At 37.1% G+C, this 14,459-nt stretch overlaps 1 protein-coding gene across 1 annotated transcript in view; it reads left to right on the top strand.

Moving 5' to 3' along the window:
• Positions 1 to 7,424: 7,424 nt before the first annotated feature.
• The window catches only part of TINAG (tubulointerstitial nephritis antigen), a 48,429-nt gene continuing 41,394 nt past the window's right edge, over positions 7,425 to 14,459 (top strand). Inside the window, exons 1-3 of the mRNA XM_082756376.1 lie at positions 7,425 to 7,899; positions 12,101 to 12,164; positions 13,171 to 13,260. Of these exons, the coding sequence (XP_082612502.1) occupies positions 7,530 to 7,899; positions 12,101 to 12,164; positions 13,171 to 13,260 (524 nt within the window). The 5' untranslated portion in view covers positions 7,425 to 7,529. The remainder of the gene's footprint in view (positions 7,900 to 12,100; positions 12,165 to 13,170; positions 13,261 to 14,459) is intronic.

The raw sequence follows: 14,459 nt of genomic DNA, 5'->3' as shown, positions 1-14,459 counted from the left end.
GTGTTTGTTGTGATTCTTATCTTCACTTCTGTAAATCTGGCTCTGCATAGTTCAAATAGCTGAGACTGGATGTCAGCATCATTGGGAAAGGAATGTTCCCACGCTCTTTACCTTGGTCACGTTTTTCCATCATGCAGAGGCTTTGTGAAATGCTCAAGGAATTTTTCACTTTTGTGTCAGCACCTAAAGCAATCAGCAAGCACAGTGGTTCTTCCCTGCCATGAAGTGTTCATAGCCCTGTGACATCTGGTGAAGGCAGACAAAGCTGATAACTCTGTGCTAGCAAACATGGAAGAACCACTGCTTTTTACTTTGCACTGTTCTTTTTGACCCTGAGTTGTTTCCACAGACTGAGTGTTGCCTGAGCTTGAATCTTAAACAATCTTTTTTTTTTTTTTTTTCTTCTCCAAAATACATTGTAAAAGTTTAAGGATGCTATTCACCTACGTTTGCATGAGTCACTGGCTTCTTCCCACTCCCTTGATCCTTTGAACTTATAAATCACCCCACAGGTATGTGTACATCAGGGACCTTTGAATTGCAACCTGGTATGTGGGAGCACTACGCCTCTTGACACGCTGCTACAACTTGAAGTTAAGATTAATAATTGTATTGAGATGTGCTGCTGCTTTCATTAAAATTAATGTGATGAACTAATTTATAAAATTATCAATTAAAATATTAATATTGAAATCAAATTAAATGGACTAGTCTTAAGGCCTTGTGCTACTGGGCCTGGACTTAAGCTGTTTAACTGTGGAACTGAAAAAATGAAAGTTCAACCATCTATGAGTCTCTTTATATAGATTAACATATATATATTCCCTTGATAGCACACACATCCTTCACAATATCATTAAATGATTGATATACATATAAGGGTTATATAGGTATTAGTTTCTATTTCTCAATGAAAAAGCATTAGAAGTTGTTTGTACAATTTGTGGACAGCACACACATTAGCCAGATGGAAAAAAAAAAAAAGAAAAGTATTGTGAAAAGCATTTCATTGAGTTCACGAAATGGTTCCTTTGGACAAAAATCAACACATACAGGTAAACAGAAGAAAAATGTATTGAAAATCTTTTTAAGAAAGATATAAATGCATACTTAACAAGCACATAAATACTCTAAATATGTTATCAATTGTGTAAGACTTAATAGGTACACCCAACAAGTATCTATTAGTATTTCTTGTTTTCAGTCAATCACTGAACTGGGCAAAATTGAAATTTAGAACCAATGCAATCTGTGCAATTCTCTAAAGTTTTAATGAGTTTTTTCTGCCAGTTTTTCCAAAGCAGTTGCTTTGTTCTGAATTTCTTGCAAATCCAACTTTCTTTTCCTCCTGAATTTCATTTTTGTGAAGCCCAAATCCCATCTGGTATGTCTAACAGAGAGGATTATTGACATGGTACTTTTTATCTTTAAATTAGCCCAGGTGACAGACCAAAAACAGTGGAAGGAATAAAAGCAAGAGAAAGAAGTACCAAAACTGTAGGAATGGCAAAGGAGGGATCCCTTTCTTTACCTCTCATTTTGTGAGTTTCTTCGTCTGTGCATATTTTAAAAAACAGCATCCCTATCTGCTCAAACAGCTTCTGTCTATGAATGAAAATTGAGAGTATACTGGCAATTACAGTCTAGGAAGTCTACCCCTCAGACACTAATGGGGAAAGTATTTAGAGAAATAATCCTTTAAGGGGAGATTACAAAGAGCAAAAGTCAACATGAAAAATTGATTGCTTTTTCAGTAATACTATAAAATTAATGGATGCTGCTTATTCAATAAAGTAATATATTTAGTCCAACTTCTGACGACTTTACCCTGCTTTTATTCATATTTTTCCTTGTAAAGTACACGTTCCTGTCAGGATCCCAATGACTGCCTACGTTTAGTGAGAGCTTATATTCTCCTTTTTCTTTTATCTTTGTTCACAGGCTAACATGCAGTCTGATACACAGCATTCATCGCTTTCTGTGCTTACAACTGGTATTGCTGCTCTTGCTGCAATCCAAGCTAACCAACACCCACCCCCTCCAAAAAAACAAAACAAAACAAAAAAACAATCAACAAACACCCAACATATTACACTTGGCCCAAGTGGTCTGAAGTGAAATTGGGCTAGCACAAGGGGTGTATTTGGGCAGTGACTTATACAGGCCATGAGTAGAAGGGACAGAACTCATTATTTGAGAAAATGTGTTTTGCTGCCTCAAATTAAGGGCAGCCCTTGCCCCCAGGCTTCAGCTGCCTGGGATCCAAAGCCTGGTTTGCTGTGGCACACCTCTGTGGTCTTGACTCAGTTTAATGAGAAAATTGTTTAAATATCATAAAGTTCACCTGCTAAGGTTATGCAAAATGATAAAAGTAAAATCACAGAGAGAAGTGTATCATTGAAAGGGTAATAGAAACAGCTCAAGTGTTCAGAATGAAAAAATCTATGCCTAAACGTATAAAAAAGCCTTTAAGAGCAGAGAATCAGAAAGTGCCAACTCAGCAACACAGAGAATCAGCCTGTTCTGGGATCAAGAGGCACAATCCTTTCCCACCTGACTGATGTTTGCCTGCACAGCACAGACTCCAGACATCTTACTTGGCTGGTGAGGAAATTAGTAGTAGCTCATTCATTGTAGCCATTTAGTGGGTGCATTAATCAAGGCATAACTTCTGCATATGGATAAACTGCATGTGTCATCCTGGCAGTGTCTCTTTGTACATCATAAAACATGTCTGAACAAAAATGATCTGGTGACTACTGTGTAAGACTGTTCTCATTTATTCAAGAAGTAGTATCTAGCCATACACAGGGCAATCCTAGGCTACTTCTGCACTGATCAACTGATTCACCACAAGGCAAATGGCATGGAGTATTTTACAAACCAAGGAATGAGCTTGCTCTGGGTTGGCTCCCCTAGAATTGAACTGATGACTCTCACATTGCAACAGTGCCAAAGTTAGTATGTATCCCAAGCACCTCTGAACCTGCTTGCAGGCAAGGCACATGGACAACCTGGTAAGGTTTCTGGAATCAGTTTGGGAAAATACCACGACATCTACCTCTGCACTTAGTAGTCTATCCAGTCAAAAGAATATTTTAGGTGTAGGGTGCCATCACTCACTGGTAGGATCAGATAGGACTTCACATTCAAGACAAATATGGGTGGGTACACATCAACCATGCAACACCAGCACATCTTCTCAGGGCTCATACTGACCATGAAAGGTGCTAGATTTTCTTCTCCCTCACCTCTAACTGGCTGGTAAGGAACCAATATATGGTTAATAAGCTCACTGAAGGCATCACCTCTCTGAAACCATGTGCAGCTGTGCACAAGCTCATCTGTCCACATTAGTCTCACTAACAGCATAACCAAGGAGGCACGATATGATGGGGCTGCTATCAAGGTTTCCATCCTAGCTGGGGCTCCTGAGCTTCCTGCTCTTCCTACATTTGGCAAGCCGTAGTGAATTGTTGTTGAGGAGGGCACTTATGGCTCTGTGACTGCATGTGTAATACAGTGGTTCATGCACAGATTTTCCCATTCTTCAAATTTATTTACTTGACTGAGCTCAGAATGGGCTGACCATGGCCTCAGGGCAATGTTGGAGTATGGCTGAGAACAAGAAGAATGAAATGGCACCTGCTTCATGGAGACGACCAAGGGATGCAACCGAGGTAGGAAACACGCATGGTGAATTATTGTGTTGGGAAGAGTGATAAGGTTATGAGGCTGTAGCAATCACCTAGTATGTACTATGCCATCTTCTTTCACCTGTGATTGTTGACTCTGTGTGCTTGTAGCTGTGAAGAACAGGGTTTCTTTGGCATGGGCAATTGGAGTTGTTTTCTATTCCTCTGCCTCTGACTTTGACCCTAAAACTGTTTAATTAAATATCTGAGAGAGTGGACACATTGGTCATAGAGGTTGCATGTAGAAAAGTGCCCTGTGGCAGGACTGTACCAATGAAATTTGTCACCTAAGTCACTTCTATTCTGAGTTGTGTGTAACTTGGAATAGCATGGTAATAACTGACGTGGGCAACCCTGAAAGATTTCAATTAACAGTAGCACTGCTTGATGCTGTGACACCTACCTACAACAGTGAGGTGCCAGGCTGTTGCCCAATAGGGTGAAAACACCCCCATTCTCAGCCTGCCCCAGACACATAGAGACCAAAATGCTGGTGAGAAAAACTCTTTAACACACAGTTTTTCTCTACATAAACAGGTCTAGGATGTAGGCACTCACCACTTGGGAGGGTGAGTCCACACAGAAAAGAGAACACAGTGTTGTATAATACTTTTGATGAAATGGGTTGGCTCAGAACGTTTTTCCTCACTGCAGCCTTTAATAATAAAAAGTAGTAAGTATAATCTATTGCAGCTATCACAAAGCAGCGGTGTCTTTTGTGCAAGGAGTCACCAGATAAGTTTCCATTTGAGTTCAAAGAAAGGGATGGCCCATATCATTTCAGAGTTTAAACTGATAATAAGCAATTACATGATCTTTATGACACACTGAGTTTTGCCTACTGGCAGAAAAGAGGACTGGAGTCTTGTGTCCTGTTTGCTTCCTAAACTGGCTGAGAGTCAGGCAAAAGAAAGGCAGCACAGTCTTCTGATGGGGTAGGCTCAGAGGTCTGTCCAGGGAGTGACCTTCAGCAACCAGCGCCTAGCTCAGGGCTTTTACCACTAATCTGAAAGGTGATCAGAAATGAGGTTTTAGAGTGTGCAACGAGCTCATTCAAACAAATCAGAAGGAATTTTTGAAGAAAAGTTGTGGGATAATCCTGTTCTAGCTTTAAAGAGATTCCTGGCTTTTTTTTTAAGCTCAAGAGTAGACCTCAGAGAGTACTGAAACAGGTACAAGTCAGACATTTTTTGTACTTAACAGTGATGACCAGAACTAGGTCTAGGCCCCTAACTCAAAAAAGTAGCAGAGCTGGTCTGCTTGGAATAGGTTAATCTTCAATAGAGAATAAGGATTATATTTAACTGTTCCTAAATAGTTACAGATAAGTCAACACATGATTTCCTGCAATTTACAGAGAGCTACTTTTTGCTTACAGTGGAAACTATTGAAAACAAAATATTTGCTGAACCACAACAAAATGTTTTTTTTGTTGTTGTTGTTGTTTTTGTGTGTTGTTTGTTTTTTTTTTTTTTTTTAAAGAAAAAAAAAAAAGGTTTGAGCATATGCCAGCAGAAAGGAGAATAAGATTTTATCAAGTTTCAGCACGGTTCCATGTGTCAAAAAACAAAGCTGTTCAGAAGCACTAGTTCCATTTTTATGTTCCTTTAAAAGGAAGTTCATTTCTGTGTTAACTAGCACACTTCTTTTCCAAACAAATCCTTTGCCTCTGGTTTATTATCAGCAAGTCTTAAAATTTAAAAGCTAAAAAAAAAACAACTCCAACTACCAACAATGAAAACCACCTAACCAAACTAAAATCTAAACTAAATGAAGACAGAGGTCTGTAACTTAAAAGGCAGATAATATCACATGTGGAAGCTTTCTTTCTTTCTTATGCTTCTCTAGAGTAAGGATATAACTTTGTAAAATGATGTCCAAAGAACTGTAACAGCAAAGAAGATTTGCATTTTGCAGGTGGCAGTGCAAATCAAGAGAACCTTTTACTTGGAACCATATAGAAAGAAGGATTAAGGAAAAGGATTATCATTTTTACCAAGAATTTCATTTGAGTTTCCATGATCATGTTTGGTTAACCTTCCTCACCTTATATTTGATGCATTATAGCACTCAGTGACTAATTGAGATACCTAGATACCTAGCATTTTTAGGAAAACAAACAACAACAAAAAATATCAAAAAGCACAGAACAAATCTGAAGGTTAAGATTTATGTTAAGGATAATGAAGGTTAAGATTTATGTTAAGGTTTATGAAGGTTAAGATATATGTGTATTTAATATTATGTGATGTACAATAATTGTATATAGCTGACCTTGGCCTTTCTATTGACTTCCATACAGAAGATTGCCTGCAAAAAAAGGAAAATAAAAATCATGTGGTCTGATGCAATTTTCCCTCATCCACATGTCTTTATCTGTGACACAGACAGTGTGAGAGGCAGGTCCAATAAAAGCTCTGCTGGCAAGAAATTATCTTAAAGACTTGAGCATTTGTATTACAATCCCATATGTCTATGTGTGTGTGTGTATTACACACACACACACATTCCCCCTTAACGATTCTACAATTCACAGCAATGCATCCAGACCAGCTGTGCTACCAGCTGTGCTTTCAAAAGTAGCTGTCCTTTGATTCTGTGACCTTCCGCAGCACCAAACAATCCAGTAGAAATCACAAAGGGAAAGATTCCCTTCGTTCCCTGCCATTAACTTCTTCAGGGTCCTCTCATCCACTACAAAATGGAAAAGGAAGAATTACTTTTTTTTTTTTTTTCTTTAACCTCTGCTTTTTCAGCTTTGAAGACTTAAATTGTCTTGTATCTGTTCATATTTCAAAGAATGTTATTTTTCTGCAATTTAGCCTTACATGTTATCTTTGCTAGCAGCTTCAAAATACTTTGCTCTTTTTTTTTTTTTTTTTTTTTTTTTTCTGAATCTTTTAGGTTTTGGCAACAGTACCATGCATATTTCTTTATGTCTGCAGTCAAAAAACCTGGAGAGCATGGAACAAGTAGTAAAGGCAGTTTTGCATGTCTTTTGATATCTACTGTTTGTCTTCATGTTTTTTTTATTCCAGCCATTTACTTTTTAAACTGGAATGAGGACTCACTAGTTAGTATTTATTACCCTATTTACATAGATTTCCAAGTTCATTTTGAATCAAGAAATGTGAACTTTAAAAGAATATATTTTGGGTAATAGTTTATGCTGAATATCACCTGAGTTTTAAAATGTGCGCACAGTAAAAGTGCAAAATTAAAAGAAAAAGAAAATTATAAAAGAAACCTAGATCACTGGAAACAAGATAGAAAAGGGGGGGATGCAGGACATGTTTACTGCACTGAAAGTCAATGATCTATAGCCTTGCATATCAGATAAGAGAATGAAGGTGAAAAGTAATCTAAGTATAATTTCCAATCATATGGAGAACATATTAGTTACAGGTAAATGAAGCCAGGAGGAAAGAGACCCTCTAAGACCATGTGCTCATTCTTCATGTTGTTTTGATTTTAGAAGCTTAAACTATAGAACTAAGATATTGGACTGTGTATATTCTGCATAATAAACCTTTACTACAAATTTCTTACTCACGAAAGAATGTACCCAATGTTTCATAATGATGGATACATAGCTGTGGCTTTATTTCCTTTTTTTTTTTTTTTTTTTTTTTATCTTGGGCAAATAAAACAGTTTATAACATGTCTGACTAATGATTAACAAATACAGAACCTTCATAAAATATTGTTGTCTGCAGCTTTCTGTTCAGATTTGTTTCTGGATAGTAAGTGGAGGTATTACATCTACAGTAAATGGACATTTGCTGATAAAGTCAAGCACAGAGAGACTTAAAAAAGGCGTCTGGAGGTGGAAGAATGTGGCTCAAAAGTCAGATATTGCTCTTATATTGCATTGCAAGTGAAGTTTGGATGGCAAAGCAGCTTAACTCTAGAAGAAATTTGCCCCGGGGACTTTACTCTGTTGAAGATCGTGGCTCTGCAGGGTGGGACAGGCTAAAAAGGAGTCTGTACCAAGGAAAGTCCTGCAGGATACGGGGCTGCTGCACAGGAAGAAATGATGACTGCAGCTTTAACATTGCCTCCAGAGCAGCTATATGTTACTGTGACCAGTTCTGTGCCACACGTTCTCCTGGCCCTGTAGACTGTTGTGCTGACTACTGGGATGTCTGTGACAACACTGTTGAGCCCACCAGGTCAGATGAGCCTTGGCCACCTCCAACATCAGGTGGGTATAGAGAAAAGACCCAGCTGGTATTAGTGTACCACAAGAAAAATATAGTTGGAAGTAAAATTACTGATAGATCTTTAGAGTGTGTGCATCCTAAAAATGTGCTTATTGACATAGTGGACAAATATATTGTTTACAAAGCTGAAATAAGAATTATGCTTCCTGTTATTTCTTTGCTTTTAGGGATACATTTCTAGAGTTGGCTCAATCTTATCTCTGTTGGCCAGAACTGCTGTTTCACCTGTAACTTTTCTAGAGATAACCTCATCAGTTTGAAGTTAATGTGATCTCATCAATCTCAGCTTCACAGATTAACACAAAATGAACAGAAAGATCTAAATTTTGTACCCATCAGTACAAACAGATCATTCTGAAAACTGATGATTATCCTAAATGATACTGCTCTGGGGTATTCTGTAATGGCTTAGATCCACCAGAGCTCTCCTCTGGGACACCACTTTTCTTGCAGCATCTCAGTGCAGGATTAACTGAAGGGATGTGATTAGAACAAGAATTTCTGACTGGCATATTGTCCTTTTATGCTTTCTTTCTGCATAGCTTGTAGTGGAAGTTCCTCCAGAACTACTCTAATCTTAGTCTATTGTCTTTAGAACTAAAGATTGAATAAACAAAACAAACAAACAAAAAAACAACAAACAAAACCCACAAATATGTACAAGCATCATTTACACATGGTTTCTGTGGAGGGCAAATCTCTGCTGGTGATACAGTTTTAGAATTATAATTTTAACACTATAGCTTCTTGCTAGGACACATCTACCTGAAAACGTGGAGACTGTACCAAACTTGCAAAAGCTGAAAATCAACAAGAATACCACCATGGCTTTTAAAAATTAACTGTTTCTGTGAGATATCTCTGCTATTTGTACTCTAGCACTCAGACCACAAGCTCTTCATGAGCCTGTGCTCTTAAGCCAGGCACACAGCCAAAATCTGATAAGTGGGAGTAACAAAAATGCCAAACGCTGCAAAACAAGCTTGATTTTCCGAAGTGTTTCTAATCCTCTAAAAGAATGTTTTATGATTTATGTAAATAAAGACATTTGCTCCATACTTATTTAGGGTGCACTGTTGTATATTATTTCCAACAGATTGGGGGGTTGCTGTCATAAGCTCTGTGTAAGCCCTGAGCACTGTTTCTGCTCCAGAGCTGACAGCCTTGGGATAAGGTTTTGCAGACTGCTTCCTGTAAGGGAATTACTACAAAACCTGCAGCATTTTGCCATATGGGTCCTGTGATAGGCCTACCTCTGAAAGGTGAAAATGTAACAGAAGTTTTAGGTAACGGAATAAGTGAGGGGTAATATTTGTACTGCTTTTCTCAATCCATTTTTTGCATGTGTGTTCACTGTTTTGTAACTCCTTTTGTAACAAGCCTGACATAGGTGGCAATGCTATTTAATCTATTCAAGCATGTTTATTTGTTCTATATGTGAGCTGCTATCTTATTTAATTTATATCTCACATTAAAATAAGCTGATGTTTTTCTGGTGAAGAAAGTGTTTCATTGATAGAAAACATATTTTTCTAAATCTCTGTTTATTGGATATTTGTTATAGAAGTAATTTAAAGGGTTAAAGGAGAATAACAAAGCAGTCAAAATACAGCAGATAAAAATATCACTCAAGAAGGAACTTTCTAGAACTGAAATGACTGTGGGACAGGGAGCAAAGAATGAAATTGGAAGGAAAAAATGAAGAAACAAAGAAGACTGAGTGTCAGAAGATTAAGCAAACTATGAAGCATTTTTAGAAATGCCATAAGTATATTGGCTAACTTTTAATAACTGAGACTGTGCTTCTGCCTTTGGCTAAGAATTATTTAAGAACTACCAGACCACATACACCAAAGTACATTTCACCTTGAAGATTTTGATCTTTTGGCTGCCTGTGGTTTTGCTTTCAGTGCCTTCTGAGTCATATTGCTTTAAATAAACCAATAAACTTCAGTACTTTACAAGGGATAGAATGAAATGCAATAAAACTGCGCAGTGCTGTGTTTCTGCATCCCAGCATACTGACTTGGTGCACAACAGTAGTGAGCTATTGTGTACACCCTGAGTCTGTCTGTACCATGCAGAGGACTCCAGATGTAAATGTGTGGAACTGCTTTGACTTTGTCTTAGGCACTGAACAGAAGTTCTGGATTTGTTGTTATTATTCTTAGGAGAATTTTAGAGTTTTATTTATAGAATACATTTATTATTTATTCTTTTTGTTTCAATTACTCTGATGGTACGGGAAGCGTTATCAGAGTCAGTACACTAACTCTCACACTGGTAGTAGTATAAAAGGGATGCCTAGAGAGTTTGCTAATTGATTTTACATTACACAGTCAGGATCTGGCCTACAAGTGTGTACATCTGGAAACATTTCACTTACAAGATTACTTACAACAAAAGTGGGGCAAATGAGGTGACAATTAGAGAACATTGAACCAGGAATGAAGTCCAGGTTTATAAAGTCCACCTCATTCCTATCATGCTTTTCACACAATATGATCCCATGAAGTCATCAGGCTGCTTCTTAAAATGAATTAATTTCCCACATATTTCTCACTATATTTCCCACTATATTAATATTCCAGCCTAATATATTCATGGTCATATAAACTGCCTCTGTTCTTATGCAACCAGTGTCTTTTAGCTTAGACATCTCCACTCTGACACTGATATCTTAGACAAATTTAGACGGAACTCCTGGCCTTTCAAGTCTTAATTTGGTTAGGCTAATGAAACTGTTCTTAATCTTCTATTCCTTAAGCATATATCTTTTGAAAGCTTCTTCTATACTTGTTCAGGCTTGCATTTTTTTTCTCAGGCATGGGTTGTGAAGGCTGCTAGCTGAGCTCATATGAAGCTTCATCCTGCCTCTAAGACCACTGCTTTAATACTTCCTTCCCTAGCTATATTTTGAATAATTTGCTCTATGCCTCCTTCCAGCTACTGTCTGATGCTGGCACTGGGGCACACTATGATAAACTGTGACACTTAAGTAATTTGCCTTGTATACTCTCTGAAAAATGTCTCAATTCCTAGCAGAAATTGAATTAGAGCAGACACTTTGGACCTCAGACTGCTTGGGTGAAATCACCTATGTCTGTACTAGTTAATGTAGTCTGCTGTATGGCTAACAGGGCAAAATAGGCATTTATAATTAACTAAATGATTCTAGTCCACTTCTGCACTTTGGTATGAAGTTCTCTCATGTCAGTAAAGGAGGTCTACGTTGCTGAGTGATTGTGTATGGGCTCTACTCCTCGTTGTGAGATGGAAAATAACTTATGCTTGAAAAGAAAAAAATGTGATATAATGCTAATGCAAGTGAACACTTTATTAATATGAAATATGAATAAAGAGGATAAAGCTTCTTGAAATGGAGAAGGAAAAAAAATAAAAATAAAAGTTTGGAATTCCTTTCTCCAATTCCTTTACTAGGGGAAGAAACAATCTTTACCTTTAGGGTCACCAGTGTCTGCAGAGAAAACATGAGAAAAAGCTGGAAAACAGAGCCCCATATGATAACTATACTATATTTATTATAGATTTGATCCAAAACCCACTGCAGGCATCTTTCTTTTAGTCTTGGCACTTAAGTATACTGAAGAATATGTTTATGTGGAAGATCTTATAACACATGCAAGGTCTTTTCTCAGTGAATTATTATCAAAAGAAGGTATGTACATAGAAGGAGTGTTGTATTTAAAAATAACTGATCTCTTTGTTTTTAAAAAATGAATTAAACTCTGACAAGAAAAAATAACATAATATGACACCTGTTTTGAAACAGATATTATTTTTTAAAAATTCAATAACTGGAAAAACTGAATTCTATTTTAATTACCTATTCAAAATGGTCTTTATTAAAAATGTATTGGTTTATTATTAGAAAATAATTTTATTTGTGTTGTTGTTTATATGTAAGATAATCACTTTTCAGTGAGTGTTTTGAATCTGTTCTTGATTTTGTTTGGTATGAATAATGATGTAAATGGGAAAAAAATAAAATTCACCAAAATGCCTTCATTACTGGAAAAAAAAAAGGAAATATTTGTTTCATTTCACCTAAATAAAGCATGTGTACTGCATACAACCTTTTAATTCAATAGTAGCAAAATTTTTGAATTAATTCAGTTCAAGAAATTTTTTTTTTCACATATCTATATGTTATGTTGGCAGGTTGTTATAAAGATGGCCGATATTACGGAGAAGGAACAATAATTAAAGACAACTGCAATTCCTGGTAATGTTTCAGAGAACAGCAAATTGAATTTAATTTAGCATATGTCATGAAACAGGAATTATGTTAGTGAGCATCCCTAAATTCATATTAAATGTAATCAAATCACAATGGTTGGCAGAGTAATTCTGTATTAAGATGTTATAGAATTAAACTACAGCCAACATGGAAGAATAGCAAGAGGTCAATGGGTTTTCTAATCAAGACATAAAACCAAGAGTATTAAAGTCTCCTCCCCACTGGCCTAGAATCCATGTTGGATCTGCTGGCTCTGACATGAGTGGAAATGGTTTTGGCATAGACCTGGACATTGACCTGAATACAGAAAAAAACGATATCATTCAAATTTTGGGGAATATCTTTATAACATTTTCCTCTGGCAGAAATGATGAGCACTAATTTTATTCCATGAGGGGAGAATATATAATTTATGTAGGAAAGGGATGAACTGTTCGAACATCCCATTCCCCACCTTGGGACATCTGCATGGAGCAGGCAGGATGCTCTGCTGCTGGCCCTCGCAGTCAGCTGCCCCAGCCCTACCTGCTTTTCCTCTCCAAAATCTGGCCCCATACCTCCAAACCCAGGGCAGCTCATTGGGCTCCAGTGGCATCCACCAGCCTTGAACTTGTCCCAGGGTCTTTGGAGCAAAGTGTCTACAACCATGTAGCTCCTTTCTGGTTTTCCAAAGTTAGAGATAAACTCTTTCTCTCTCTCTCTCTTTTTTTTTTTTTTTTTTTTTTTCTTGTGAGACTTGGCCTTACAAAGATGGAAGCAATTTAAAAAAAATTTTTTTTTTAAAAAAGATGATGTTTTCCACAAGCTATAAACCTTCCCACCTCATTCCAATTAGGATCAATTAGTTACTGAAGTGACACTAAGTAAAATTGTGTTTTCGTAATTACTGTGACATTTACAGTTTAGGTTCCCCCCCTCCCTTCTGCTGTAAAAGTGCATATATTTCCTTTGACAATTTATTTTCTGCTCAATGATATTCTTGCCCTTTCAGCAAATGCTTCCAAAGTAACTGGAAATGTTCAAATGAAGTATGTCTTGTTCGCCCAGACTTGATTCAGAACATCAATTCTGGAGATTATGGGTGAGAATACTTTTATTTTAAGGTTTGGTTGTAATCTACTTTATTGCTTGTAGTATGTAAGTGCAAATTAGAAGTTATGTGCTCCTCTCTGTCTTCTCCATCCCCAATTACATCCCATGACTATGATAGTAAATGTAATAAATGTGCGTCTGTAAAATTTTTCTAAATCTCTGGCAGATTATAGAATTTTAAGTGGAAAGATACTGGAAGTCTCATGCTAGTAAGAGATAATATTGTAAACACCTATCTAATACAGTCTCCAAAATTCATATGATTTTATTTATTTTTTTTTTTCCTCACAAAATGGTCTTTAGATCATCTTCCCTTATTCTTCACTTCAATGCTTAGGATAGATTTTATGTATTTATTTATTTATTTATTTATTTTTGGTACCTACCCTTAAGAATATCATTCTACATACCAGGATTCTACATAGTGTTGGAAGAGAAGAGAATGGGCCAGATAAGGACCAAGATATCAGAACTTTGTGAGGTTCAGTGTTTTTCTTGTTACCAGTTCTTGCTCCCTGCAGTGCAGTACTGCAGAAGGACACCCTGGTATCAGAGCAGTGCCTTGGGAGCCTGCTGGTAATTTACAGACGGAGATATAGTGATCACCCCCCTAACAGCTGAGGTGCTAAATTCACCAAAGAAACATGCACAGGTGCACAGATTTCAAGCTGTCACTCTGTACTAGAACATGTAGCTCATCTTCATGGGAGAGCTTCAAACCAATTGAATTAGGACAGACAATTAAGTCAGGCATCTGGAGCCTGATAACCACAGAGTGTCTTAGTCCACCTGAGATATGACCCAGCTTCTTCAGGTGTCCATATTCTCCGCTGGACAGGCAGACCAAGAGTGATGAGGCTTCTCATTTAGGCAACATGAATCTCACCTCTGTTTACAAGCAAGAAAGAAATTAATAAAGAGAATGCTCTATCTTGTGTTTCAGTCCTTCTCCAATAATACAAACAATTTCAATTTGTTCAAAAAGTGTGTAAATGTAAGTTTTTTTTTTTACATTGTGCATATAGTTTTCAGGGTCAGTGCTAGATTCTGAGGCTAATCTACCTTCCTCAGATAGAGTAGGGAGGGAATAATAAAAAAATGTTTATTTTTCTGAATATTAATGTAAAACTGAGGCAGAACAGCTGGGCTTTCTGTGTGGTTAAACAGTGTCTCACAAACACTGCTGGT

This window comes from Aythya marila, assembly GCF_965140915.1.
Source record: "Aythya marila genome assembly, chromosome: 3".
Classification (NCBI taxonomy): Eukaryota; Metazoa; Chordata; class Aves; order Anseriformes; family Anatidae; genus Aythya; species Aythya marila.
The sequence above is the reverse complement of the archived record's forward strand: the minus strand, read 5'-3'. Positions and strand labels throughout refer to the sequence as shown.